This window comes from Eptesicus fuscus, chromosome 12 (assembly GCF_027574615.1).
Source record: "Eptesicus fuscus isolate TK198812 chromosome 12, DD_ASM_mEF_20220401, whole genome shotgun sequence".
Taxonomy (NCBI): Eukaryota; Metazoa; Chordata; class Mammalia; order Chiroptera; family Vespertilionidae; genus Eptesicus; species Eptesicus fuscus.
Window position 1 is genome coordinate 89140834 of NC_072484.1, and position 25599 is coordinate 89166432.

Sequence of the window (25599 nt, forward strand, 5' to 3'; positions counted from 1 at the left end):
GAGGCAGCTGATCGGTGTTTCTCTCTCATCGATGTTTCTAACTCTCTATCCCTCTCCCTTCCTCTCTGTAAAAAATAAATAATTTTTTTTTTTAAAAAAAGACCATATCTCTCTAATATCTGGCTTGCCATTTTCAGTTGTCTCCCGGAAATCTTTATTGGCATCTTTCCCAGGCACCTAAATGCAGCACATCTGAAATCCAGCTCCCCTTTCCTTCTGAACAGGCGCTCCTTCCCACGTCTTCTAGTCAGAATGCCATCAATACATTCTTGTCCTATTAATAATTTTTCTGTTATGACCTTGAATTCATATTCTCCAAATTGTATTTGAAATCTCCTCTTTTCCCCTTGATCAAAATCACTTTCCAAAGCATGTTGATACTACCTCCAAAACTATTTTCCTGTTACATTCTCTCCTTTCCACTGTAACTGTCAACTGTCATAGTTTAGTCACTTATCCCAGTGGACGGCAAACCGCGGCTCGCGAGCCACATGCGGCTCTTTGGCCCCTTGAGTGTGGCTCTTCCACAAAATACCACGTGCGGGCGTGCACGTACAGTGCGATTGAAACTTCGTGGCCCATGCGCAGAAGTCGGTTTTCGGCTCTCAAAAGAAATTTCAATCGTTGTACTGTTGATATTTGGCTCTGTTGACTAATGAGTTTGCTGACCACTGACTTATCCACTTGGTTAACCTCCTCCACCAAGCACATATTCAGCTGAATTCTTAGACAGTTTATTTACTACATTTATAACCCTTAATCTTAAAATACAGTATTATGTGTTTTTCAGGTATTTCTTTGATTTCTAAAACTTCGTATCTAATTCATTTCCTCTTCTTCTCTCTATCCCTCATAGAATAGAGCAGTGATCTTCACATTTTCTGATCTCAAGATCCCTTTACACTCTTAAGTATTTTTGAAGATCCCAAAGATATTTTGTTTATGTGGGTTATATTTATCAGTATTTACCCATTAGCATTTAAAACTGATAAAAATGTAAAATACATATTTAATTACCCAGTTAAAATAATAATAGGTATGTTACATGTTAACATAAATAACGTTTTTATTAAAAAGTAATTATTTTCCAAAATAATAAATAACATGAGAATAGTGACATTATTATGTAGTTTTCCAGATCTCTTTATAGCTGGCTACGTAAGACAGATGGATTCCCGTGTCTCGTGCACTCAGTCTGTCATAGGATGCGGTATTAGCTAGAGTAAACAGGGAAAACCCGACATGAAGCGACGTCAGAAAGGAGCAGAGTGTTTTAATGGTGATTTCAGATCCCGTGGCTGTTCCTCTTCGGTACCACACCCACGCGTGACAAGTGGTCGTTTCCCAAATGGTTTTTTGCAGAGTGCACTCGGAAGGCTCATCCGTGGACTTCCATACATTGTTCCCTTAAGGCCCGTCGGTCTGTCTGTACTGTGTGTGGACGGTTTAACCATGTATGATTTTGTGACACCACACATCCATCATATTGGTTCACTAAGTTATGCAGATCTCCCAAATATGGACACATTTCATTAAACAATGTTGAAAAACCACCTCCTCACTTGCATTAATACCACAGTGATTGGTAAAGATTTTCTAGAATTCTCATTTTTGTTTAAACACTCCAATGTATTATTGGTAGCAAATAGTTTTTCCCCCCTCAAAGTGTCAAACTTTATGTTTGACAAAATGTCTTTCAGATGTACCCATCTGAAGAACCATCGATGTCTTTCATCTAAAGACGGTAGCTTATAAACACAACAACAGCAACAGCTAGTTCAGCTCATAAACCAAACAGTCACACGAGTGCTTTTCCTTGAGAGGAACCGCCGGCTGTGTTATTCAGCACAAGTGCCCCATTCACACCTCCCATTTCTTTACTTGTGCTGTGGACTGAAACTGAATAAAGTAATCATTTTTTTCACCGCATCCACAAAGAAATTCCGCAGTGAAATTGGCACTTATTTGTCTTATTATTTATAAACTCATCTATTTTTATTGTATGTGCCAGTGAAGAATACAATATCATTTCCTGGATAAATGCATGAATTCGTGTTACAGCTCTGCATCGTATGCAGGTCCTTCATGGAATTGACGTAATCAGGAAAAGCAGATTGTGAATCAGTCCCTTGAGTAGATTCTTCTGACAGAATCGGCTGAAGACGAACAAAGGAGTCTTGGGGCGGTTTTATCACGTGGCTCTGGAGCCATTTCCGGCTCCAGGTGTCTGGTTTCCATCTGCTACCTCCAACCCTTGAAGGCCTTTGAACACCGGAGTTGTTCTTCCATCGGAGGACATCACAAGTTAATATTTAGGCCCACAACACTACATGTCTTCTCTTATCAACCAATTGGTTATTTCCAATAAGTCTTAGTCCACTACAAATAAGAAGGTGAATATTCTAAATAGAAGGTTAGGATGGTTATTCACTAAATAGAAGGTTAGGATGGTTATTCACATTATTTTTGTCCTATGAAAAGAGGGGAATTCTGTAGGAATTATGCATTATTATCATCTCTCTATATATAAAAGCAAATATATAGATGCAAATTGTCCCCTCGGGAGTTTGACTGGGAGACCAGGAGTTCGATTGCTTGCTATGATGTGCGCTGACCAACAGGGGGCGGTGCGGAACGAAGGAAGGCCCTGATCGCCCTGATTGCCAGCCAGGCTTAGGGACCCTCTCCGTGCACAGATTTTGTGCACCGGGCCTCTAGTTGTTTTATAAAAGAGGAAACCTAGGTAAGGGGAATTTTTCAACTGCCTGCGATTACATTTTGTTATTTTGGGAGTTGGGAATAGAACCCAAGTCTTCTCATGTTCAGTCTGGAGGCATTATTCTTCGTGTTTATAATCTATACCTCAATTACTTATGATAAATAAAACCACCACAAGGAGGAACACATTTTTAACTAGTGGTAAGCTTTCTGCAATCTCTGAGGAATGGAGATTCCTAAGAGCCAGATTCTGTTTTCCTTGGAGACAAAAAATGACATAGTTCCGACCCTTGTTTTCATGCTAATTTAATGATCTTTTTATCAATGTAAATTTTTAAATGTAAAGGTTTAAAATCTCTCTTTTTTTACAGAATGATATTCATGTCATCTGGCATGAGTCACTGCTATCTGTTTTTGAACATACAAGAATGTGCTTTGGGTGGGAGAGAAAGATTTTGATTGATTACTAGGCAATGTTAAATGTACTAAGACAGTGGTCAGCAAACTGTGGCTCGCAAGCCACATGCGTGTGGCTCTCCCACAAAATTAGGAGTACCCTAATTAAGTTAATAACAATGTACCTACCTATATAGTTTAAGTTTAAAAAATTTGGCTCTCAAAAGAAATTTCAGTCGTTGTACTGTTGATACGTGGCTCTGTTGACTAATGAGTTTGCCGACCACTGGGCTAGGACTATATCTTTTCTTTCCATTGAGTAAATTTAAAACCAATTGATCCCACCATCTACTAGTAGCACTTTACACCTGAGAAACTGCTCTGCTTTCATGAACTAACTGAAAATTATTAGTGGGAGGGGGTTATTCTTCTGCCAGCATTTGAAAGCGATGAACTTTAACAGTGTCCCTCTTAAACTCTTAATGCAGGGGAAATGGTAAAGTGAAAAATAAGACTCCGTTTCTAATGGTGCTTTCACTCAGCCGTTGAATTCTTACGTTCCTTCCAGTTACTCGACAAGTACCAGTTGAAAATAAAAGTGCAAGACATGAACGGCCAACATTTTGGCTTGCAGACGACTGCCACCTGCATCATTTACATTGAAGATGTCAACGACCACCTGCCGACCTTCACACGCTCTTCTGTAAGTACATGGTCTCCGCGAGGGAAAGACGCGCGGCCCAGTGTGCGTGGCTGACGAGGCCCATCTCCATCCCCGTCCCGTGATTTCAAATGGAGGGTCCCCTGACGGCAGCGTGGAGTTGGAGTTTAAAATCATGGAAACATAGAACTTCGGAAATGAGAAGAAGCAGGCTTCCATCACACGGTGTTCTGTTTTTGGGAGTTACTAACTCTTTTTTGTTTGTTTGTTTTGTTTTTATTATTTTAGTATGTGGCATCAGTGGAAGAGAATACAGTGGATGTGGAAATCTTGCGTGTGAGCGTTGAGGATAAGGATTTAATTAATACTGCTAATTGGAGAGCTGTGTATACCATTTTAATGGGCAATGAAAATGGACATTTTAAAATTGTAACAGATCCCAAAACCAACGAAGGGGTGCTGTGTGTGGTTAAGGTAAGAATAAGTTAGTAAATTAGTTGTTCGTAGCTTACAATATGATAGATTAGTATACTAGTGTTAATGAAAAGGAAGGAATTTTGATAAATGTAGGAATAATATAGATATATAGATAAATGTAAATGCTATGTTCTTCATATATAATGGGATGGATATATCATTTTGGGAGCCTTTTTCTTTAAATGGAGGTATAATTGACATAACATTACATCAGTTTCAGGTATACAACATGATACTTGTATGTATTGCAAAATGATCACCACAATAAAGTCAAGTTAGTATCTGTCACCACCCATACTTACAAGAAATGTTTTCCTTGTGATGAGGACTTTCAAGATCCATGCTCCTAGCTACTTTCAAATATGCAATACGGGATTATTAACTCTAATCACCATGCTGTTCATGACATTCCCATGATTCCCATGACATATTGACTTTATAATGGAAATGTGTACCTTTTGGCCAGTTGATTCAATAGCCCATAAGTGGTACTTTATATTTCAGAAGCAACTCTTATCTCCATAAATCAATTAAAAATTACTAGCGTGAGGAACCTCGTGGAAAGTCATGATGTAAAAATAGGTATATATGTATTCAAATAATATGATAATGGTATCCACGGTGTAACCGGTGTCTCTTCACAATTGAGACACTCATACAGCTGTGATGCCAGGGGCCAGGGCCGGCGTGCCCAGCCCATCGCTCTGCAGCTGGGGCAGGAGCCTCCACTCTCGGGCTTCCCCAGGTGACGAGCTGCTCCTGGCCACACCCACAGGGAGGCTGCTGGTAGAGCGTCCTGGGTGTCCGGCGTGCACCTCATCCTTAGTTTGCTGGCCGTTCGAACATGTGGATACTTGTACACCGTCTTTGGAATACTGTTCTACAGCATCTCCGTAGAACTCGCCGCTCACTCCAGGGCCAGAGTGAGCACATACAGTGATCTGAGCCTCTTCGGCTCTAGACAGAGTCATACCTGCTGCTTCGTTAACTAGAACACGATTCAGTGCTGGATCTGTGGGTTTTCCCTTTTGTACATATTCACAGGGAGCGTGGATCAAAAAGGATGAGTGCGTTTTTCTCACAATGATGACAATTAGCTGCAGTCGGTGGGTGGGTTTTCTTGGTTTCAAAACAGCAAAGAAATGTCCTTTAAATCTTCTCTCTTTCTTCACCCAACAGCCCCTGCCCTCATCCTTGGTCTCTAAGAAGGGAATGTACTTCTGTGAAGTCTGAGGCCTGACCCATTTCTGTCCTGTAGGAAATGCTCTCACCCATTCTCATTACAACGTCACACCAGGCAAAATAAGAACCCTCCATTCAGCTCCGCACTGCCAGTTTTTTGGAAAGTAATTAGGATGAGAAAAGATAAAAAAGCGAAGTGTAATGGCCAGAAGCTTACCTTCTGTTTCCATGTCTTCTCTCTTTTAAAAATCCTATATAATAAAAGCGTAATATGCTAAGTGTCCGACCATTCCACCGGTCGCTGTGACACGCACTGACCACCAGGAGGCAGACGCTCTGACTGGTAGGGGTCTGGCCCATCGGGACTGGGCGAGACAGGCCAGACACTCCTTGGAGCCCTCCTGTGGTTGCTCCCCAGCCGGCTGGGCCCCATCAGCCCCTATCAGACTAAGCGAGACAGCCTGATCGCCCTGATCACCGGCCAGGCCAAGGGACCCCACTCATGCACGAATTTGTGCACTGGGCCTCTAGTGTTTTATAAGATTTGATCCATGTTTTCTACCTCAAACCAGGTTCAAATCATTTTATTCACCTCAGGAGCTGTCCTGAAATTAAAGGAGTAGCAAAGAGCTGTTGGTTAGGGTCTGGATCTCCTAAAGCAGTGGTCGGCAAACTCGTTAGTCAACAGAGCCAAATATCAACAGGACAACGATTGAAATTCCTTTTGAGAGCCACATTTTTTAAACTTAAACTTCTTCTAACGCCACTTCTTCAAAATAGACTCGCCCAGGCCATGGTATTTTGTGGAAGAGCCACACTCAAGGGGGCCAAAGAGCCGCATGTGGCTCGCGAGCCGCCGTTTGCCGACCACGGTCCTAAAGGAATGTCTCAGGTGCTAACCTGGAAGCACTTTCACTGACCACGTCCTGAAACTGGTGTCAGGAGCCATGATGTGCCTTGTGTTCATCTGCAGCTGGGGAGCAGGGTTTTGGTTGGTTTGGTTTTGCCGGTTCCACCAGACACTGAGTCAGGTGAAGGATGGCCCTCCTTCCCCACCACCTCGTTTCTGGGCACGTGTTTAATGTTCTCCCGACCCTTCCCAGCACCGCACCGACACGGTTCCAGATGTAAGGGGTTATTGCCCAGCATTCCAAAAGCAAGTCGTTGCCCAGCATGGACTGTCATCTGTATAACGTATAATACCTCCTTCATTCATGTTATGCCAGTTATACGTTATACATTCCATTAAATTGCCATTGGAATGTCATCATCGTCATGAGTTTTGATCCATGCTCCCTGTGAGTACGTACAAAAGGGGACCCCACAGCCCGTTGGCATTGCCCCGCAGTCCAGTTGGACTGATTTCCAACTCACTTGCTTTTGCAGCCGCTGAATTATGAGGAGAGACAGCAGCTGACCCTGCAAATCGGCGTGGTTAACGAAGCCCCGTATTACCAAGAGACGACTTCAAGGTCAGCCATGAGCACAGCCACCGTCACGGTGAACGTGAAAAACCAGGACGAGGGCCCCGAGTGCGTCCCTCCCGTGCAGACGGTTCGGATTAAAGAAAACGCGCCGGTGAACACGAGGAGCGGCGGGTACAAAGCGTACAACCCAGACACGGAGGGCAGCAGCGACATAAGGTGCTTACAACTCAGCGTCACGAACTCCAAACGTACCGTGGTTTTTACATTTAGGATTCGTTTTGACACCAGGATTGTAATTTGGCTCCTGATACGTTCTGTTATTTTAACTCCTTATGGACAGGTACAAGAAAATAAATGACCCAAAAGGCTGGATCACTGTTGATGAAAACACGGGATCAATTACAACTTTTAGAAACTTGGATAGAGAGGCCGAGTCCATCAGAAACGGGGTCTACAACGTTACCATCCTTGCGACAGACAAAGGTGAGAGCCTTGTCCTTGAGCCAGCCGCGGACATGTTCAAGCCAGCGGTGTGCATCCTCAGAGTATTTCTCCCCAGGCGGCACTTACAGTCATGGAGACGTTTGCTGTAACTTCTTTTTTAAAAAATGTATTTTTTTATTGATTTTTCACAGAGAGGAAGGGAGAGGGATAGAGAGCTAGAAACATCGATGAGAGAGAGACATTGATCAGCTGCCTCCTGCACACCTCCTACCGGGGGATGTGCCCACAACCAAGGTACATGCCCTTGACCGGAATCGAACCTCGGACCTTCCAGTCTGCAGGCCGACGCTCTATCCACTGAGCCAAACCGGTTTCGGCATGCTGTAACTTCTTAACTCCTGTCTGCTTTCTAATAGCACCCTCAGTTTTATTTATTTATTTTTTATTTTTTAAAATATATTTTATTGATTTTTTTTACAGAGAGGAAGGGAGAGGGATAGAGAGTTAGAAACATCGATGAGAGAGAAACATCGATCAGCTGCCTCCTGCACACCTCCCTACTGGGGATGTGCCCGCAACCGAGGTACATGCCCTTGACCGGAATCGAACCTGGGACCCTTCCGTCCGCAGGCCGACGCTCTGTCTACTGAGCCACACCGGTTAGGGCAGCACCCTCAGTTTTAGATGTCAGGATAAAATAACAGCCACAGAAACGCTTGGAACTTGAATCACTTTTAAAAGTTACGTATCCGTTAAATATCGAGAAAAATGACAAGTAACATTAGCTTCAAGTTATGTAGTCATATCTCTTATACTATTTTGTTTGGCAGAAAAATTCACTATAAAGAGAACATACTTATTGCCCCGCCGTAAAATAAAAAATATATTTTTTAAGCCCTGTCCGTACTCCCTTCCTTTCTCCTTTTAAAAATTAGTCAAAACTCACGTCCATAAACGTTTCCATGTCTATTGTAGCTGTTTAGGGAGTGAATGACAAATCTCAATAGCAGTTATTGTCTGTTGGACCCATTTGAAGGGTGCCTAATAAATATTTAAATAAAAATTTTCATGCATAATTTCCTAGTGAACACTCCAAACATTCAATGTTGTGTTTTTATATCCGATTTCCTAGTTGGAAGGACGTGCACTGGGACACTGGGGATCATCCTGGAAGACGTGAATGACAACGGCCCAGTCATACTGAAGAAGACGGCGGTGATCTGCAAGCCCACCATGTCCTCCACGGAGATCGTGGCCTTCGATCCCGATGACCCTGTGAACGGCCCGCCCTTCACCTTCGGCTTGGAGGAGGATTCTGACTCAGACGCCCAGAGGATGTGGGGACTGACAAAAATTAACGGTATGGACGTCCGAACACTTGGTCCTTTTCCCCGTGAGGATGTCTGAAATGTGGTTTCCTTTTTAAATTTTTTGAAATTGAATTTCTTGGGGTAACATTATCTGTTTCTGGGGTGCAATCAAAGTCTGATCTCCTTCCCCCATCCTAATACATTTGACGCCCTTTATCCTGCTCTTCCTCCGGCCGCCCGGACATACTTCTTTCTTGTTGCCACAGACGTGGGAACCAATGAAGAAGGCAGGTTTCTCAGTGTTACTGTGGCAGGAATTGGACCTCTCCGGGGCTTATCTCGAATCAGTCTTGTGCCAGGGCTCCCTCAGGTGTTAACGTGAATCCTCCTGTTCATTCTTGCTCCACATCCACACCGCAGTGGTCTGTGACATCACTATTGTTTTCTGCTTGGGATTCTCCCTGAACTTGGCTCCTCGTCTGTACTTCTGACTTGAAGCACAATCACATCTCTGCTGACAAGAATGGCGAGAGTGAAAGGGACCTTCTCCATGCCCCGTGGCATCGCTGCCTATGTCAGCTCTTAACCCTTCCGCAGCTTCTCCATCTGCTGACTGTCCCCCCAGGGCCCAGGATGCCCTGTCTCCCTGCGCCCCCCCTTTTAGGATCCAGACCCATAAAGCTGAGCGGGGTTTGTGTTTAAAATGCCCCGGAAAGATTGTCAATCCCATGCTTTCAGCGACTACTCCTCAGCTTCTCATGGTGGCAAAGGAAAAGAAGAAAGGGCTTGGATAGAGGGAGAGGGAGGACAGAATGGAGGAGGAAAGATAAGGTCGATAGAAGCCGTAGTGGCAGGTCAAGGCCCTGTGTCAGAATCGTGTCTAAAAGAAATCATACTGCCGAAACCGGTTTGGCTCAGTGGATAGAGCATTGGCCTGCGAACTGAGGGGTCCCAGGTTCGGTTCCGGTCAAGGGCATGTACCTTGGTTGCGGGCACATCCCCAGTGGGGGGTGTGCAGGAGGCAGCTGATCGATGTTTCTCTCTCATCGATGTTTCTAACTCTATCCCTCTCTCTTCCTCTCTGTGAAAAATCAATAAAATATATTTAAAAAAAAAAAAAGAAAGAAATCATACCCCGAGTGCTTATGTTAAATTTGTCAAAGCTGTGATAAAACCAATCTCTTCACAAGTTTCCTGGTTAGGAGAGGGAGACTTGATTCATGGACAGATGAATGTTATTGCAAAAACCGGAAGGCCTTTCTAAAGGGGCAGCAGAGACCAGCGTTCCCATGCAGCGGGTTTGCAGCGGCCGTAGATTGGAACCACTTGGTCCGTCCACATTTGCGATCTCGCAGCCGCTGTGCCATCCCATCGGGAACGCCCATTTGCAGGGAGGTTTGGGGACTGTCCGGTCACAGCGACTTCGGCTCTGGAGAAAGCGATGACGTTCTATGACGCTGGGTTTTACTGACTTGTTTTTTCCAGATACGGCAGCACGTCTTTTCAATCAAAACGACGCTCCGTTTGGCCCGTATACGGTCCGGGTCAGAGTTACCGATAGACACGGCCTGTCCCAGGTCACGCCCTTAACTGTCATCATGTGTGACTGCATCACCGAAAACGACTGCTCGCTCCGCGGGGTCCCCAGGACCGGCACCGGGGAGCTCCGACTTGGAAAGTGGGCCATCCTCGCCATCCTGCTGGGCATAGCCTTGCTGTTCTGTGAGTCCCTGCGCGCACCCAAGTAATAGCCTCCGCAGTAACTTCCCGGACACACGGTGAGAGCAGCACCGTTAGCTGTAGCTGTTCATTCGCTGTAGCCGGATGCCTGTGCACACGCAGATCTAGTGTACCATGAAGGTGCCTTTATTTTACTTCCACTGTTATCTCAGCGTAAACAAAACCTAACCCAGGATCGCAGCGTGCGGCGGGCCGCTGTGCCCTGTCTGCTGAGGGCAGGCGTGTCTGTTCTGCACCCTGATACCAGCTACCGGGGGTGCATTTTCTGGAAAGCTACCTTGGTGTTCACGTCAGACATCCCCTCCTCCCGCTGTCGGGTGCTAACCTCAGGGAATCTCTCTCCTCCCCCAGGCATCCTCTTCACCCTGGTCTGTGGGACCACGGGGGCGGCCAAAAGGCCCACGGTCCTCCCTGATGATGTGACCCAGCAGAACCTCATTGTGTCCAACACCGAGGCGCCTGGCGATGACAAGGTGGTAAGCGGTTTGTCTTTTCTATCTTTTTATTTAAATACTAGCATTCCCATTGCAGGAAAAATCCTGCAATAGGGTTTCCTGCTGCACTCTACCGCGCCCCCGCCTCCGCTCCTCCCTTGTCCCCCGGCCTGCCTTCTCCGCCAGCCCGGCCCCGCTCTCCTTCCTTCTCCCCCGGCCCCACCTCCGCTCCTCCCTTGTCCCCCGGCCTGCCTTCTCCGCCAGCCCGCCCCGCTCTCCTTCCTTCTCCCCCGGCCCCACCTCCGCTCCTCCCTTGTCCCCTCCCCCCGGCTTGCTTGCTTCTCTGCAGCTTTGCTCCCTTCAGCATCTCTTGGCTTCTTTCTAAGCTGTCTTGCTATGCAAATTAGCCGCCATTTTTGGGGGGTGATTTGCATACTCGTCCTGATTGGTTGGTGGGCGTGGCTTGGTTGGTGGGCATGGCTTGGGCGTAGCGAAGGTGCGGTCAGTTTGCATATTTGTCTATTATTAGGTAGGATCTTTAAATTGATTGTTACAGAGAGAGAAAGGGAGAGGGGAGAGGGACAGAGGGAGGAACACCCATGTGAGCGCATTGATCGTCTGCCTCCTGCCCGCCCCTCACTGGGGATCGGACCTGCAACCCTGGCGTGTGCCCCGACCGGGTATCCACCTGGCAACCTTTCAGTGCACAGGACGGCGGTGCCCAACCCACTGAGCCACACCGGCCAGGACTGTCTTTTTAAAATAAACACAAGGGATAAATTGGCCTAACCAACGATCATCATCTTTTTCTGAACAAAGTTCTTTTGAAATCAGGTAACTTGCTATATAGAAACGTCATCGGTCCCATGGAACATATAACAGGACATCGATTCCCATGGCAATAGGTGGCATTTCCATGTAGCCACACAGTGTTACTTAATAGTAACAGTCCTTGAGCCTGCCAGCATTACTTCCCATTTCAAATGTTTCATGATTTCAACATTACATATCTATATATATATATATCTATATATATATATATATTGAAACCGCTGTTTGTGTTGTAAAAAGTTTTCAATTAATTATTCACTGATCATTAGCAGAATTATTTTAATCTTATTTTTTGGCAACAGCACTAAACTGACTATAGGCTTGGGTCAGCGTGAGAAGGACTTTAGTGGAGTCTTTCTGGCTCTCATGTGGGTTGGAGAGGAGTCTCGGGTCTCATATATGAAACAGCAAGGCCAGCGAGTGACTACATTGCCCCAACTTTGACTTCTCGCCTAATATGTCCATGAGGAACAAGTAAATTCCCTGCAAAAGGCATAATCGATGGTTAGAGCTGGAGAGATTTAGAAAACAAAAGGATGGTGGCGTCTAGGAAGGTGTGGGGAAAAATGAAACTTGGGGTTCTCTCTAACAACACAACATAGCAAATCAGGGGCAAGCTCCGGTAGCCTTCCTTTCCCTGCTGATGTATTTTATTTATTTAGATGACAAAGACGCATTATTGCAGCTGGAATTCTTGTTGTTGTTAATCCTCACCCAAAGATATTTTCCATTGATTTTTAGAGAGAGTGGAAGGGAGGGGAAGAGAGAGAGAGAGAGAAACATCCATGTGAGAGAGACACATCGAGTGGGACCCGCCCACACGTGCCCAGGCCACAGCTAAGATTCCTTTATGGCCCCTTTATTTCTGTTGTTCTTGTTTTAGTTGAAGGGGAACCGGCTTTGACACGGAATGAAAATACTGGTCCTCATCTCTGTTTCCCCACTCAGGTGGCGGGAGTGGCTTTAGACTAAGCAGGGGAAGCGCGTGTGGCCATAGTCCTGGAGGCCTGGCTGCCGGCGGGAGGGGCTGGGAGGCTTTAGCAGATGAAGCTGGGCAGTCTTGGAGGAAGTGTCTAACCACAGGACCCCCACCCCCCACCCCCCGTCAGCTTTCTGATTTGTCTCAGGGTCCAGGCCGATCAACCCCTGCCATCTGCGGCTTGCCTCGGACACGACTGAGGCCTGCGGTTGCAATAGCTGAGCCTCAGGGCTGCCAGGCAGGCTCAGCTCCTGCTCTCAGGGAGCTCACCTCCTGGCACAGAGACTCAGGCCTTACCTGCATGCCTGTTGTTGTTGTTGTTGTTGTTGTTGTTGTTGTTCTTCTTCTTCTTCTTCTTCTTCTTCTTCTTCTTCTTCTTCTTCTTCTTCTTCTTCTTCTTCTTCTGCTTCTTCCTCCTCCTTCTTCTCCTCCGCCTCCTCTCCTTCCCCACCCCTCCTCTTCCTCCTCCTCTCCTCCTCCTTCTTTCTCTTCCTCTTCCTCTCCTCTGTGGGCCCTGACACAGTCTGTTTCATTGCAGTATTCCGCCAACGGCTTCACCCACACCGTGGGCAGTGCGGGGCCGGGGGCCTGTGGCCCCGTGGGATCCGGGCTGATCCACGGAGGGCAGGAGGCCATCGAAATGGTGAAGGGACACCAGACCTTGGACCTGTGCCGGGGACCCGGGCAGCATCACACGCTGGAGGCCTGCGGGGCGGGCCGCGTGGAGGTGGACACCTGCAGAGGCACCCACTCCGAGTGGCGCAGCTTCACCCAGCACCGCCTCGGCGAGGTGCGTCTCCCCAGCCGCCCGCACCCCCACCGATTCCTCTGCGACTTCCTAAGTGATCGCAATCGAATGGCCTGACTGATTCTAGCTCTTAACGATTAGCCTACTGAGAGGAAAGCTGCTTTCCTTCGTCTTGATTTAGTTCTGGGAAGTGGGTCTTTGCCTCACATGCTGTTTGGTTTTTAGTTCTTACCGAAATTATGTGAGATATTTAAATTCTTTTCCTCACGGCGTCGTGTTTATATTTCCCACGTGGGAACTCGTGGCTTACAAATCAGAAGGGTGATCTCAGAGGATCCCTGCCAGCAGGTCCCCAGGCCTCTCTGGGAAGATCTGCACACGCGTCCATTGGGATCAGTTTAAGGGATGCATTTCATGTCAGCCAACATGTTTAAAGGGAAAGTGAGGGTCCCTTGAAATGAGCACTTGTACCCTTGTGTCCCGTGGGTGGCTTTTAGGAACATGCTATGTCATGAATGTATAGTGTGATTTGTGCTACAGACCAATCATGTGCATTTCTTACATGTAGGAATCCATTAGAGGACACACTCTGATTAAAAATTAAACAATCGAAGGTAAATCCAAGCCCTTTTTTCACGTTGGTAAGTCCTGGTGTTTAAAATGCTAATAATAAGAGGCATTGTGTCCCCCCCTCGGCAGAAAGTGCAGCTGTGCAACCAGGATGACGGTCACGGACACGCCCAGGACTACGTCCTCGCCTACCGCTACGAGGGCCAGGGCTCGGCGGCCGGCTCCGTGGGCTGCTGCAGCGACCGGCAGGAGGAGGACGGCCTGGACTTCCTGGATCATTTGGAACCCAAGTTCAGGACGCTCGCAGAAGCATGCGTGAAGAGATGAGTGCATCCGATAAGGCTACCGAAGCCAGTGGCTTTATCACCTTTTCTGCCTTCCTTTTTTTTTTTTTTTTAAATTAAATTAAAGACCAGGGTTGGGTTTTTTGTTGGTTTTTTTTTTGTTGGTTTTTTGTTTTTTGTTTTTTTCAATAGAAGACACTGTGCTGGAGTTGGGGCTACCCTTTTGTTTTGATGGGATGTCTTGAGGACAATGCAGTGAGGGAGAAATGCTGTGAGTGAGTGCACACACTTCTCAGTTCTTCACAGAGTTTTCAGTTACTTGTCTTCCACCCCAAGAGACCTACAGAAACAGAAATATTCAGGAAGTCTGCGTTATTGTTTACATGTTGGCATAATGACAACAGCCAAGTTATAGTGCAATAAAAATGATTAGCGTAAGTCTTTATCGTAGGCCCAAGTATTACCTAACAGAAACATTGTGGAGGCCTTGCTCTAACGTGATCTCCTGTTACCTAGTTAATTCATTGTTGGTGTGGTGCTTGAAGACTGTTGTACTCCTAACCACTCTAAAGTGTATATATATATATACTGCATTATTGATGTTTTTTATTCTTACAACAAGACCTTTCTTCATAATGCAAAGGGAGACTCCCAACCAGGCGTTGACTGTTATATTCCATTTTGGTGGAGTTGAGTTTCTAGGTTGTATTCTATATGAAATCTTGCACTGAGTCTATGTTCCCTCTGTTTCCCACCTTGTCAGCAAAAGTTAAGTTTAAAAAGTGCTTTAAGAATGTATTTTTATTCTTGCAAAGTTTTGGTCTCTCTCTCTCTCTCTCTCTCTCTCTCTCTCTCTCTCTCTCTCTCCTCTCTCCTCCTCCTCCTCCCCTCTTTCCTCTTTCTCTCCCTCTCCTCCTCTCCTTTCCATTTCTCTCTCTTTTTCCCCCTCTCTCTTTCTTTCCTCTTTTTTTTATTTTTAAGTTCTTACTTGGGTTGGAGAATTTAATATATTTTTAAAAGCTATCTCTTTTTTCTTCTCTTGTAAAGTGAGTTATTCCGTTTCTGTTTTATGTGAAGGCATGCATTCTTAGTTTTCCTTGAAATCAATGTAATGTTGACTTTATTGTTTCAAACATCTTGGTGATTACTTCATTATCTCTTCAACAAAGAACCTTTAATTTTGCCTTTGAAATTGTAGAAATGTGTGATTTTTTTTTATTAGATACAACTTTCTATGTTAACAAAAGAATACTGTAGTTAAAATTGGGATGTGGCCATTTTGTATATGATAGAATATTTACAGTTCCTATCTTTAGTGCGAGGATACCGTTTATAAATGCAAAATAGTGATGGTTTTTCAAATAAGCTTTGAAATACAGGGACTGGGAAAGCTCTGTGGGAACAGATATTGTATAGCTTTTTGGATGCTATGGTTCGTCATAGCTGTGTGTTTGTGAAGTTATTTTTTACTATTTTAAGATTACAGTTCTTAATAATGTAGAGAAAACTATTTAAATTTTGAAATAATGAGACAAAGTTAAATTTAATAGTCAACCAAATTCCAGGCCAGATTTCACAGCTGATTTTAGTCAATAAATTTTCTATATATGCTAACCATATGGACATTTTAAGTGCTTTTCTAACATTTGTGACTGTTAGTCATACGCCTATCTTGAATTCACAAGGTTGGCTTGTAACAATTATTTTTAAGGATTAACATTTGATAATTAGTCAATAATCGGTTCATCTTTTCCATTGTTTCATTACTGCCCAGTCAAATATACTGTTTCTCAAAGTTATTTTTAATAAATTACATATGAATTTCTTGTATAGTATTGGTTATGATAAAGGAAATCAAGTAGTTTTTAAAAATTAGTATGAGGTTGTTAATCACGTGTGTGATATGAGAATTTATTTATGGGATTTTGTTTTCTTATTTAGAGAAATGAGTCTCTTTAGAATCCTGTTCTTTATTTTTTAGAATTTTAGAGTTTGATTTTGAGAGATAATCACCCATTGTTATTATTTTCTATTCTAAAGACTGTGATGCTATGGGCTATTGTTAAGTTGCATAATTTCTCTGTGTCTTTTTTTCATCATAAAATGGGGAGTAATAATAGGACTCCTTTCTTAGAGTGACTGTAAGGCATTTGAATAAAAAATGGGTTTTAAGCATGAACGTTATACACCTAAAAGACACTCCTAATAATACGAAATGATTTTAAATAAGTCACCTGTACAACCTGTGTCATGTTAACAAAAATCAATTAAGAAAATAAGGTAATGGGAAGGTTTTTGGTCAGTGTTTTGTTTTGTTTTTCACTTTAGAGTGTTTGTCAGTTGAGTATGTCTCTCTTCATCACGCTGGCTTGGTAACTGGGTATTATATGTTCGATAGTTCAGAACATACGAGTACATTGCAAAGATTGCTGAACCCTGCCTCAGCTGCTCTCCCAGCTGCCCTGCCAGAGAGAGGGCTGGCCTCAGAGGCAAGCACTGGCCTGCCTGGGAGTCTAATCTCTCTGGCAGCCCCTCTGTGAGTGCAGAGTCTCCGGAGAGAGTGCCTGATGCAGACCCCCGCTCCCCCTTCCCATCTGCGGGATTCAGAAGCCCCTTCAACTCTGAGTCTAGTTCCCTCCCTTGTCTGACCTGCGTAAGGGAGGTGGAGGGGTCCGCTTCGTACTCTTGTTATCAGAGTTGGAAGAGCTGGCAGAGTCACCACTCCGTGTGTGTGTGTGTGTGTGTGTGTGTGTGTGTGTGTGTGTGTGTGTGTGTGTGTGTGTGTGTCTGTGTGTGTGTGTCTGTGTGTGTGTCTGTGTGTGTGTGTGTCTGTGTGTGTGTCTGTGTGTGTGTGTGTGTGTCTGTGTGTGTGTGTGTGTGTGTGTGTGTGTTAGCTGCTGCAGTGTGATGGGAAGAGGGCGCTGTGGTTAGAAGTGACCATCGCTCCAGTCTCCACTTGGCTGGACAGCTGACACCTGGCCCCGATGCCGCGTCCTCCCCAGAAGCTGGACGGTATCTCACTGTGATGGCTCCACAGCTTACTGGTTCCCAGGTATTCAGGAAGCTGTATCTTATCCACAGCCCACCATCACGAGGTTGTGGTAAATCTTGAGACTTGAAGGAAAAGCAGATACAATGACTAATCAACCTTAGATCGCCTCAGGAGGCAAATAGCATTCAAACCCTGAGAGGCTTTCCCTGAGAAATGGGCGGTGCTGTTTCAACAGGAAAAAGCCATAGGGATTTGCTGGTGGCTCCGTGCAGCCTGTGTTAGGATCTCCCTGTAACCGCTTTTTTTCTCTTCTTTTTTTTTGATCTGACTTTGACAGCAGGTTCCCTCAGTCTCCATCTCCAGCCCTTTCCTGGGCTCACATTGAACTCTTGACACCGGATGTTGCCCTGGTCAGCCCTTAGGTAACATCCTGAGGACCACGCACTTTCCCCTCCATGGGGCTAGAGCCGTCGATGTCCAACCTCCTGGACTAAATGAAGCTCCGAGGGTTGTATGATACCCACTTAGACCTCGGTTCTGCGAGAACCGTGATCCTGCCAGGGCTTTAAACCTACTGTGCCAAAAGGCAAACCTGCTCCCACATCAGGTCAGATTTTCCTGTGTTTTCCATAGAGGGTCTACCTAATCACTCAGGCCAGAAACAGTATCCTCAATTCTTTCTCTCTCATTGCTTCACACAATCTATTTGTTGCACCAAACTGCCCAATTTTCTGAGAATTTTAAACACCAATTTCTCAGCTTAAATTTATTTATTTACTAGAAGCCTGGTGCACGAAATTCATGACTGAGTGGGGGTTTCCCTCAGCCCAACCTGCACCCTCTCCAATCTGGGACCCCTCAGGGGATAACTGACTGCCGGTTTAGGCCTGATCCCTGACAGGCCTAAGCCGGCAGTCAGACATCCCTCTCACAATCCAGGGACTGCTGGCTCCCAACCATACCGCTCGCCTGCCTGCCTGCCTGCCTGATCACCCCCTAACCACTTCCCTGCCAGCCTGATTGATGCCTAACTGCTCCCCTGCTGGCTTGATCGCACCCAACTGCCCTCCCTTGCCAGCCTGATTGCCCCCAACTGCCCTCCCCTGCCAGCCTGATCATCCCCAACTGCCCTCCCCTGCTGGCCTGATTGCCCCTAACTTGCCCTCCCCTGCTGGCCTGATCGCCCACAACTACCCTCCCCTGCCGGCCATCTTATGGTGGCCATCTTTGACCACATGTGGGTGGCCATCTTGTGTGATGCAGTGAGGGTCAATTTGCATATTACCTATTTATTATATAGGATTGCTTGAATCTATTTCACCTTTGTCCTCAGTGTTCTTTCCCTTCTCCTTAGTAATCCCTTGGCAAAACCCTGTCAGTGGATACACCTGTTTCATGACTGTTACTTGAGCTCTGAAACATGGTTCAAGAGAAAAACATTTAACCACGCTGACTCTCAGTGCTGAGGCACAATATACTTTGGCCTCCATCCTTGGGTAACTGCCCTGTTACCTAAGTTAAGGGTTTTTCAATCAGTGAGACGTAGCCACTGATTGAGACACAGCCAATTAATTTGAGGGGTGACAATATACATTATTAATGAAGAGAAACAGTCAGTGTATATTACACATAGGGATAGTAAGTATTGTTCGTGAAACTCTTGTTCCAGATTAAATACATAAATTGTGTACCAGTTCACAACATTAAAAAATGTGTCTTGCTCTGGCCAGTATGACTCAGTTGGTTGGCATCATCCCAGGCACCAAAGGATTGCCAGTTAGATTCCCTGTCAGGGCACATGTCCAGGTTCGAGCTTGATCCCTGGTAGGGGGCATGAAGGAGGCAGCTGATCGATATTTCTCTCTTAAATTGATGTTTATCTATCCCTCTCCCTTCCTCTCTCTCTAAAATTAATAAAAAGTCTTTAAAATATTGCTTATTGAAAACTTGAGTCAATAATTCAAAACACCAACATAGTCATTTTTAAATTTTACACCTGCCCTCTGCTCAAATCTCTAATCCACCTTCCTCACTTAGAAGATAACTTTGCATCAGATTTCAGAGACAATCTAAAGCTGAAGAGAACTTCTTTATCTTCCCACCACCTTCTGCAACAGACTACCAACAACCATACCATATACTTTGGCCTCCATCCTTTATAATGGCTGAGCTGCCTCTGCTCCCACTTAAGGCAACCTCTCCATTAATACACTGGGTCCCATGACCTTATTCCTCCTCAAGATCTTTGTCCATGAGATTAAACTGCTGTCTCTTACATCATTAATTATACACTCTTGCCTAGATCATTCCCAATAATAAATAAACAGCAATGCTTTATAGAAGTAATAGTTAAACATGGATATAGTAGTTATCATGTGCCATATCCTGTTATAAAAACTGTACATATGTTAATGCTTTTTTAATCCTTACTCAAATTAGAAACTGTCATTCCCATTTTATGGATGAGGAAACTGAGGCACCTAGCTGAGAGTGGCAGTACTAGGGTATAATAGAATCAATATTTGAACTATGTAGGCTGATCCAGAATTTATGTTCTTAACCACTATGCAATTTGCTTCTCTCGTGTGAATAAGACTTGTTGACTTCAAGATGTCCTTCAACTATTGCCTCATTTTCTCTAGTTCTTTTTATAGAAAAACCTAGCAGATGACATGAAACTTTATATAGAGAACCCTAAAGATTCCTCCAAAAAACTACTAACTGACAAATGAATTCAGTAAAGTACCAGGATACATAATAAATACCCAGAAATTGGCTGCATTTTTATGCACCAATAATGAACTATCAGAAAGGAAAATTAAGAAAACAATCCCATTTAAAATTGTATAGAAAAATACCTTGAAATAAACTCAACCAAGTTTACTATGTTGTACTTGGAAAATTATAAGACATTGAAGAACGAAATTGGAGAAAATACAAATAAGTGGAAGCATATACCGTGTTCATGGAAAGGAAGTATGATCATTAAAATGTCTATACTACACAAAGCAATCTGTAGTTTCAATGCAATTCCTATCAGGATACCAATGGCATATTTCACAGAACTAGAACAAATATTCCAACCACAAAAGACCCCAAATAGCCATAACAATCTTGAGAAAGAAAAAAAAAAAACATTGGAGGAATCATGCTACCTGATATCAAACTGTACTACATGGCCATAGTAATCAAGACAGCATGGTACTGGCATAAAAACAGACATATCGGTCAATGGAAAAGAATGAGCCCAGATATAAAAGCCACTTCTTTATGGTCAATTACTATTTGATAAAGGAGGCAAGAACATACAATATGGTAAAAATTAACTATTCAATAAATAATGTTGAAAAAGTTGAACAGCTGTGCACAAAAAATGAAATTAGACCACCTTCTTATACCATACACAAAAAAATAAACTCAAAATGGATTAAAGACTTAACTGTAAGACTCAAAACCATAAACATTTTAGAAGAAAACAGGCAGTAAAATCTTGTATGTTTCTTGTAGCAGTATTTTTCTGATATGTCTCTCTGGGCATTGGATACAAGAGAAAAAATAAACGCATGGGACTACATCAAACTAAAAAGCTTTTGCACAGCAAAAGAAACCATCAACAAAATGAAAAGACAGTCCACTGAATGGGAGAACATATTCACCAATGAAACGTCTGACAAGGAGTTAATATTCAAAATTTATAAAGAACTTATAAAACAACACCAAAAAAAACAATCCAATTAGGAAATGGACAAAGAACATACGGATGGCCAGACAATAGACATATGAAAAGATGCTCAGTGTCACTAATCATCAGAGAAATGCAATTAAAGCCACAGTGAGGTGTCACCTCCCACCTGTCAGAATGGCTATCATCAACTAACAGCTAGTGCTGGCGAGGATGCGGAGGAAAGGAAACCCTGGTGCACTGCTGGTGGGAATGCAGTTGGCCCAGCCACTGTGGGAAACAGTATGGCGTTTCCTCAAAAAACTAAAAATGGAGCTGCCTTATGACCAAGCAATTCCACCTCTGGTAATATATATGAAGAAAACCACAGCCCTGGTGGGAAAGAATACACGCACCCCTATGTTCACTGCAGCATCATTTAAAATAGCCACGATTTGGAAGCAGCCCCAGGGCCTCCAGGAGTATCTCCCAAAAGACTAGCTCCTCGCACATCCATCTTCCAGGCTCTGCTGTTAGGAAAACCAAGTGTGACAGGAGCAAGGAAGGATGATCTGAGAAAGAGTTGCCTGCCTTTATTTCCTCATCACCTTGCCTAGTCTCTCTGTGGCTTTTGGCAATCATGACTTTTTCTTTAAAAAAAAAATATTTTATTGATTTTTTTACAGAGAGGAAGGGAGAGGGATAGAGAGTTAGAAACATCGATGAGAGAGAAACATTGATCAGCTGCCTCCTGCACACCCCCTACTGGGTATGTGCCCGAAACCAAGGTACATGCCCCTGACCGGAATCGAACCTGGGACCCTTGAGTCCGCAGGCTGACACTCTATCCACTGAGCCAAACCGGTCAGGGTGCAATTATGACTTTTTCACCACTACTCCCCCAAAACTCACTTTTTCATCATCACCAATGACTTCTTCATATCCGATTCTAGGGTCAATTTTTAAGCCCTACTCTTACTTGATTTTTCAAAAGCCTATGCCACAGTTAACACTTCCGTCTTGTTGACAAACTGTCTTCCCTGGGTTTATGGGACACCACGTTCATAGCGTGTCCCTCCTCACTCACTGGCCACGCCTCCTAGTCTAGGAGAGACTGGTCCCTCTTTCCCTCCTGACTCTTGTGGTACCCCAGGGATCTGTCTTCACTCTTTTTCTAGATGTTCTCTTTTAGTCTCTAAGTTGTAAATAAAAAACCTTAACTTGGGATATAAGAGACATCTCAAACTTTGCAGGCCCAGTAAAAACCCTTGATAGCTTAACCCAAACCAGGTCCTCTCCCAAGTTATCTCATTCATTCAATTACTCATTCATTCACTCGGTTCACACTGATGCTCAGTCCGAAGTCCTTGGTGGGCATCTTGGGTCTTCTCTTTCTCTCACATCCATCTTCAATCTATCAACCCATCCTCGGAGGTCTAACTTCAAGCTATGTCACAAATCCGAAATTTTATAACTAATTCCATTACTACATGGACAGGGTAAGCCACCACCCGCTTTGGCCTGAACGACTACATCTGCCAGTATTGCCTCGTACAATCTGTTTTCGTGTAGTGATTTATGAAAAGTATAAATCAGACCTTGCCTAGTCCCTTCAAAGTGCTTCCCTCTTCAAAGTGCTTCAGTGACTTTATGAACAGATGGGGTTAAAATAAAAACTAAACTCTTTAACAAAGGCTATGAGATTTTTTAAAAACCTGTTGCTTCTTTTTACCGCTTCATGTGCCAGCACCTCTCACTCCACTGCAGTTTCCCCTGGCTTCTCGCTGTTCCCTGGACACACTGAGCTTGTGCTCCCTGCCCGGGTTCACACTTCTGTTCTCTCCGCCTGGACGGCTCTCCCTCCAGATCAGTGGGCCCCTCTGCCCTTCAGGTCTCCAACCAGAGGTCACGTCTCAGGAACCTTTCCCGCCTGGCCTCTACAAATACCCGCTTCTCAGGCTGCGTTGTTACGGCAGAAACCAGGCTGGGGGGAGCGTCAGACCACACGCACTCGGAGATCAGAAAAGAACTGTTTTATTTGCACCGGTGCTGGCTCAGCGGAGTCCCCTCCAGAGGCTGAACAAAGCGGGGATTGGCATTTTCTACTTTCCCAGGCTCTGTCTCCCATCTGCGGCATACACATACATTCTAGACATTCTTTCTATGTTGTATGTCAAGCTTGCGGGAATCTGTTGCAGTTTGGGGAGGAGGGCCGTACCCTGAGCCCGCAGAAGCTTGACTGGCAGAGGGCTCCATGAAGCCCAAGCAGCATCAGCCAGCGGGTTATAGCAGCTGAGGGTGGTCATGGGGATGCCCGCGGGGTGGGGGTGGGGGTGGGGGCGCTGGTCATCTCACTGTAAACTACGTGGGTGTCGGGACGGTTTGGTCTTCCTAAAACATGTAGCGTCAGGAATCACGCCTTCACCACTGTCCGTTCCATGTGGCGTCAGAACATTCGCACCCTGTCAGCTAAGAGTGTGGGACGGAAAGGCAAACACGCAGGGAAAGCATGAGCTAAAGGGAAAGGTTCAAAAACAAAAATAAAAGCACCAGCCCTAACTGGTTTGGCTCAGTGGATAGAGCGTCTGCCTGTGGACTGAAGGGTCCCGGGTTTGATTCCGGTCAAGGGCATGTACCTTGGTTGCGGGCACATCCCCAGTAGGGGGGTGTGCAGGAGGCAGCTGATCGAAGTTTCTCTCTCATCGATGTTTCTACTCTCTATCCCTCTCTCTTCCGCTCTGTAAAAAATCAATAAAATATATTTAAAAAATAAAATAAAATAAAAACACCAGGTAGAGGTGAACAGAGCTACTAGTATCTGACAGAGAAGTAGGGCAGTGCTTTCCCCGACACTGGCATCAACTCCGGATTCCTAAGCTATTGCAGTGCAGTGCTTGGTCTGAAGGCAACGGAAGCCCCTCTCTTCGTCTCATGTTTACGGGGCCATGATGCGAAAAGCCTTACCAGACAGCTCTTGCTATCCGAATGGGAAAAGAATCCCAAAATAATAGGGGATGTTTTTCTTTTTCCCAAAGGCCGTGGCCATCAAAGTAAATTGGGAGAACGGTGTCCATTGCCAACAGAGGGACATCTGAATAACATAGGTAGTTGATCTGGAAACAATTTAAAACGCCAAGCCCAAGAGTTAAATATTCTTTTCCTTGAGATGGGAAAGTAAAACCACTGGAAGCTTGCTAGCCATGAATATTTTGTATTTCCCTAAGGACGGGAAACATTTAGACATGAATGGGCATGTGGGAGAAATGCTTGCTTGATATATACTTCCACGAATTTATTGACATCAAGGGATAGAAACAGGCCATCATGGCCAGGAACTACAGTCTATTTCTCATGCCCATTAGGTAAGAACCTAATGAAATACACAAAAATAGCCTTGAGCCTTTTTGTAAGAGTACATATTAGACGGCTTCTACAGCTTCTGTAATAAGGGCTCACCCACGGGGAATGGAGATGTTACCTCTAACTCAAAATGACACTTAAAAAATGAAGACCCTGCATCTTTGGGAAACTTCAAGGCCTGAATTCCTCCGAAATGGGTCTCCTGATTGCATGGGTTTTGTATCTCTGTCATCACATTTCAAGATGAGTAAAGAACCCCCCAAAAGGAATTGAGGAGAGGACCATGTTAGAGGCCCTTGGTCAGATTTGGAGAAAAACCCTGGCACATGCCTGGCCAGTTGCCACCATCCATACCTCCTCTGTGAACAGATGAGTTTGGAAAACTGTCCCTGGGAGCGGCTGCGGGAGAAAGGCTCAGAGCCCTTCATTCCCAGGGAAGGATGTGTATGTTACCATCAGGGAATGTGGCGGAAAATAAGATGTCCTGTGACTCACATTTGTCGTAACTTGTGCATGCTCATCACTTTGCAGGACCTCTCTGGAGAAAGAGGACCTGACTTCCGGTGCACCCGGTGACAAAGGAAAAGTTGAGATTGGGCGACATCTGTGTCCAGTGTCCTGGGATTACTACAGAAAGGCCGGTCACCATACAGGAGGAAAGATGCCATGGCCGTACCCATGATGCTTGCCATGCCCAGCTTCTTTTTGTCCACCCTTCCTGGGGTGACAGGAGTGGGAGGAGGCAGTGCCCCAGTCTCTGCTAGACCTTTGGGACAAACAGTACAGCAGGTGAGATCAGATCGTCATTAGACGATGGAGAAGCCATTCCAGATAACATCTGGTGGCATGTTGTCTTGAGCAGGAGATAACCTTTCTGGTACATACACGCCTACTAAGAGTGTTAGCCGCACCTCATTTTTCTTTTTAATGTTCAGGCAGGCCCTCTCTATTGGGGTTGTTTAGCGGAACAGGTATCTGATGTCACCTTACAGAGACATGTGCAAGTGAAGACGAAAGACGAGATCACCAGTGAGGGGAGTGTGTACACAAGTGTGATGCTTGAGAGCAAAGCACGAGAAGAACCACCTGTGGAGGCATCAGCCTGCTCAACAGCTGGTGGGAGGAAACCACTCCGCATCGAGGGGCAGAGGGCCTGGGCACGGGGCGGGCTGAAAGGAAAAGACGCATCAAGATGAGACATCCTATTTGTTTGTTTATTTTTATTTAAAAAAATCTTTATGGTTGATATTATTTCATATGTCCTCCCCCCCCCCCATTGACCTCCTCCAGCGCCCCCTGCCCCAGGCCGTCACCACCCTATGTGTGCCCATGGGCTATCATTATATGCATACAAGGTCTTAGGTTGATCACCTTCCCCACCCACC

The 25599-nt window shown here is 45.0% G+C and overlaps 1 protein-coding gene across 1 annotated transcript in view; it reads left to right on the plus strand.

The window, feature by feature from the left end:
* DSC2 (desmocollin 2) overlaps positions 1 to 14287 on the plus strand; it is a 31415-nt gene extending 17128 nt beyond the window's left edge. The window contains exons 8-16 of the mRNA XM_054723851.1: positions 3683 to 3817; positions 4064 to 4249; positions 6821 to 7077; positions 7202 to 7344; positions 8438 to 8665; positions 10101 to 10337; positions 10707 to 10831; positions 13138 to 13389; positions 14047 to 14287. Coding sequence (XP_054579826.1) covers positions 3683 to 3817; positions 4064 to 4249; positions 6821 to 7077; positions 7202 to 7344; positions 8438 to 8665; positions 10101 to 10337; positions 10707 to 10831; positions 13138 to 13389; positions 14047 to 14244 — 1761 coding nt within the window. The 3' untranslated portion in view covers positions 14245 to 14287. The remainder of the gene's footprint in view (positions 1 to 3682; positions 3818 to 4063; positions 4250 to 6820; positions 7078 to 7201; positions 7345 to 8437; positions 8666 to 10100; positions 10338 to 10706; positions 10832 to 13137; positions 13390 to 14046) is intronic.
* The last annotated feature ends 11312 nt before the right edge of the window (positions 14288 to 25599 follow it).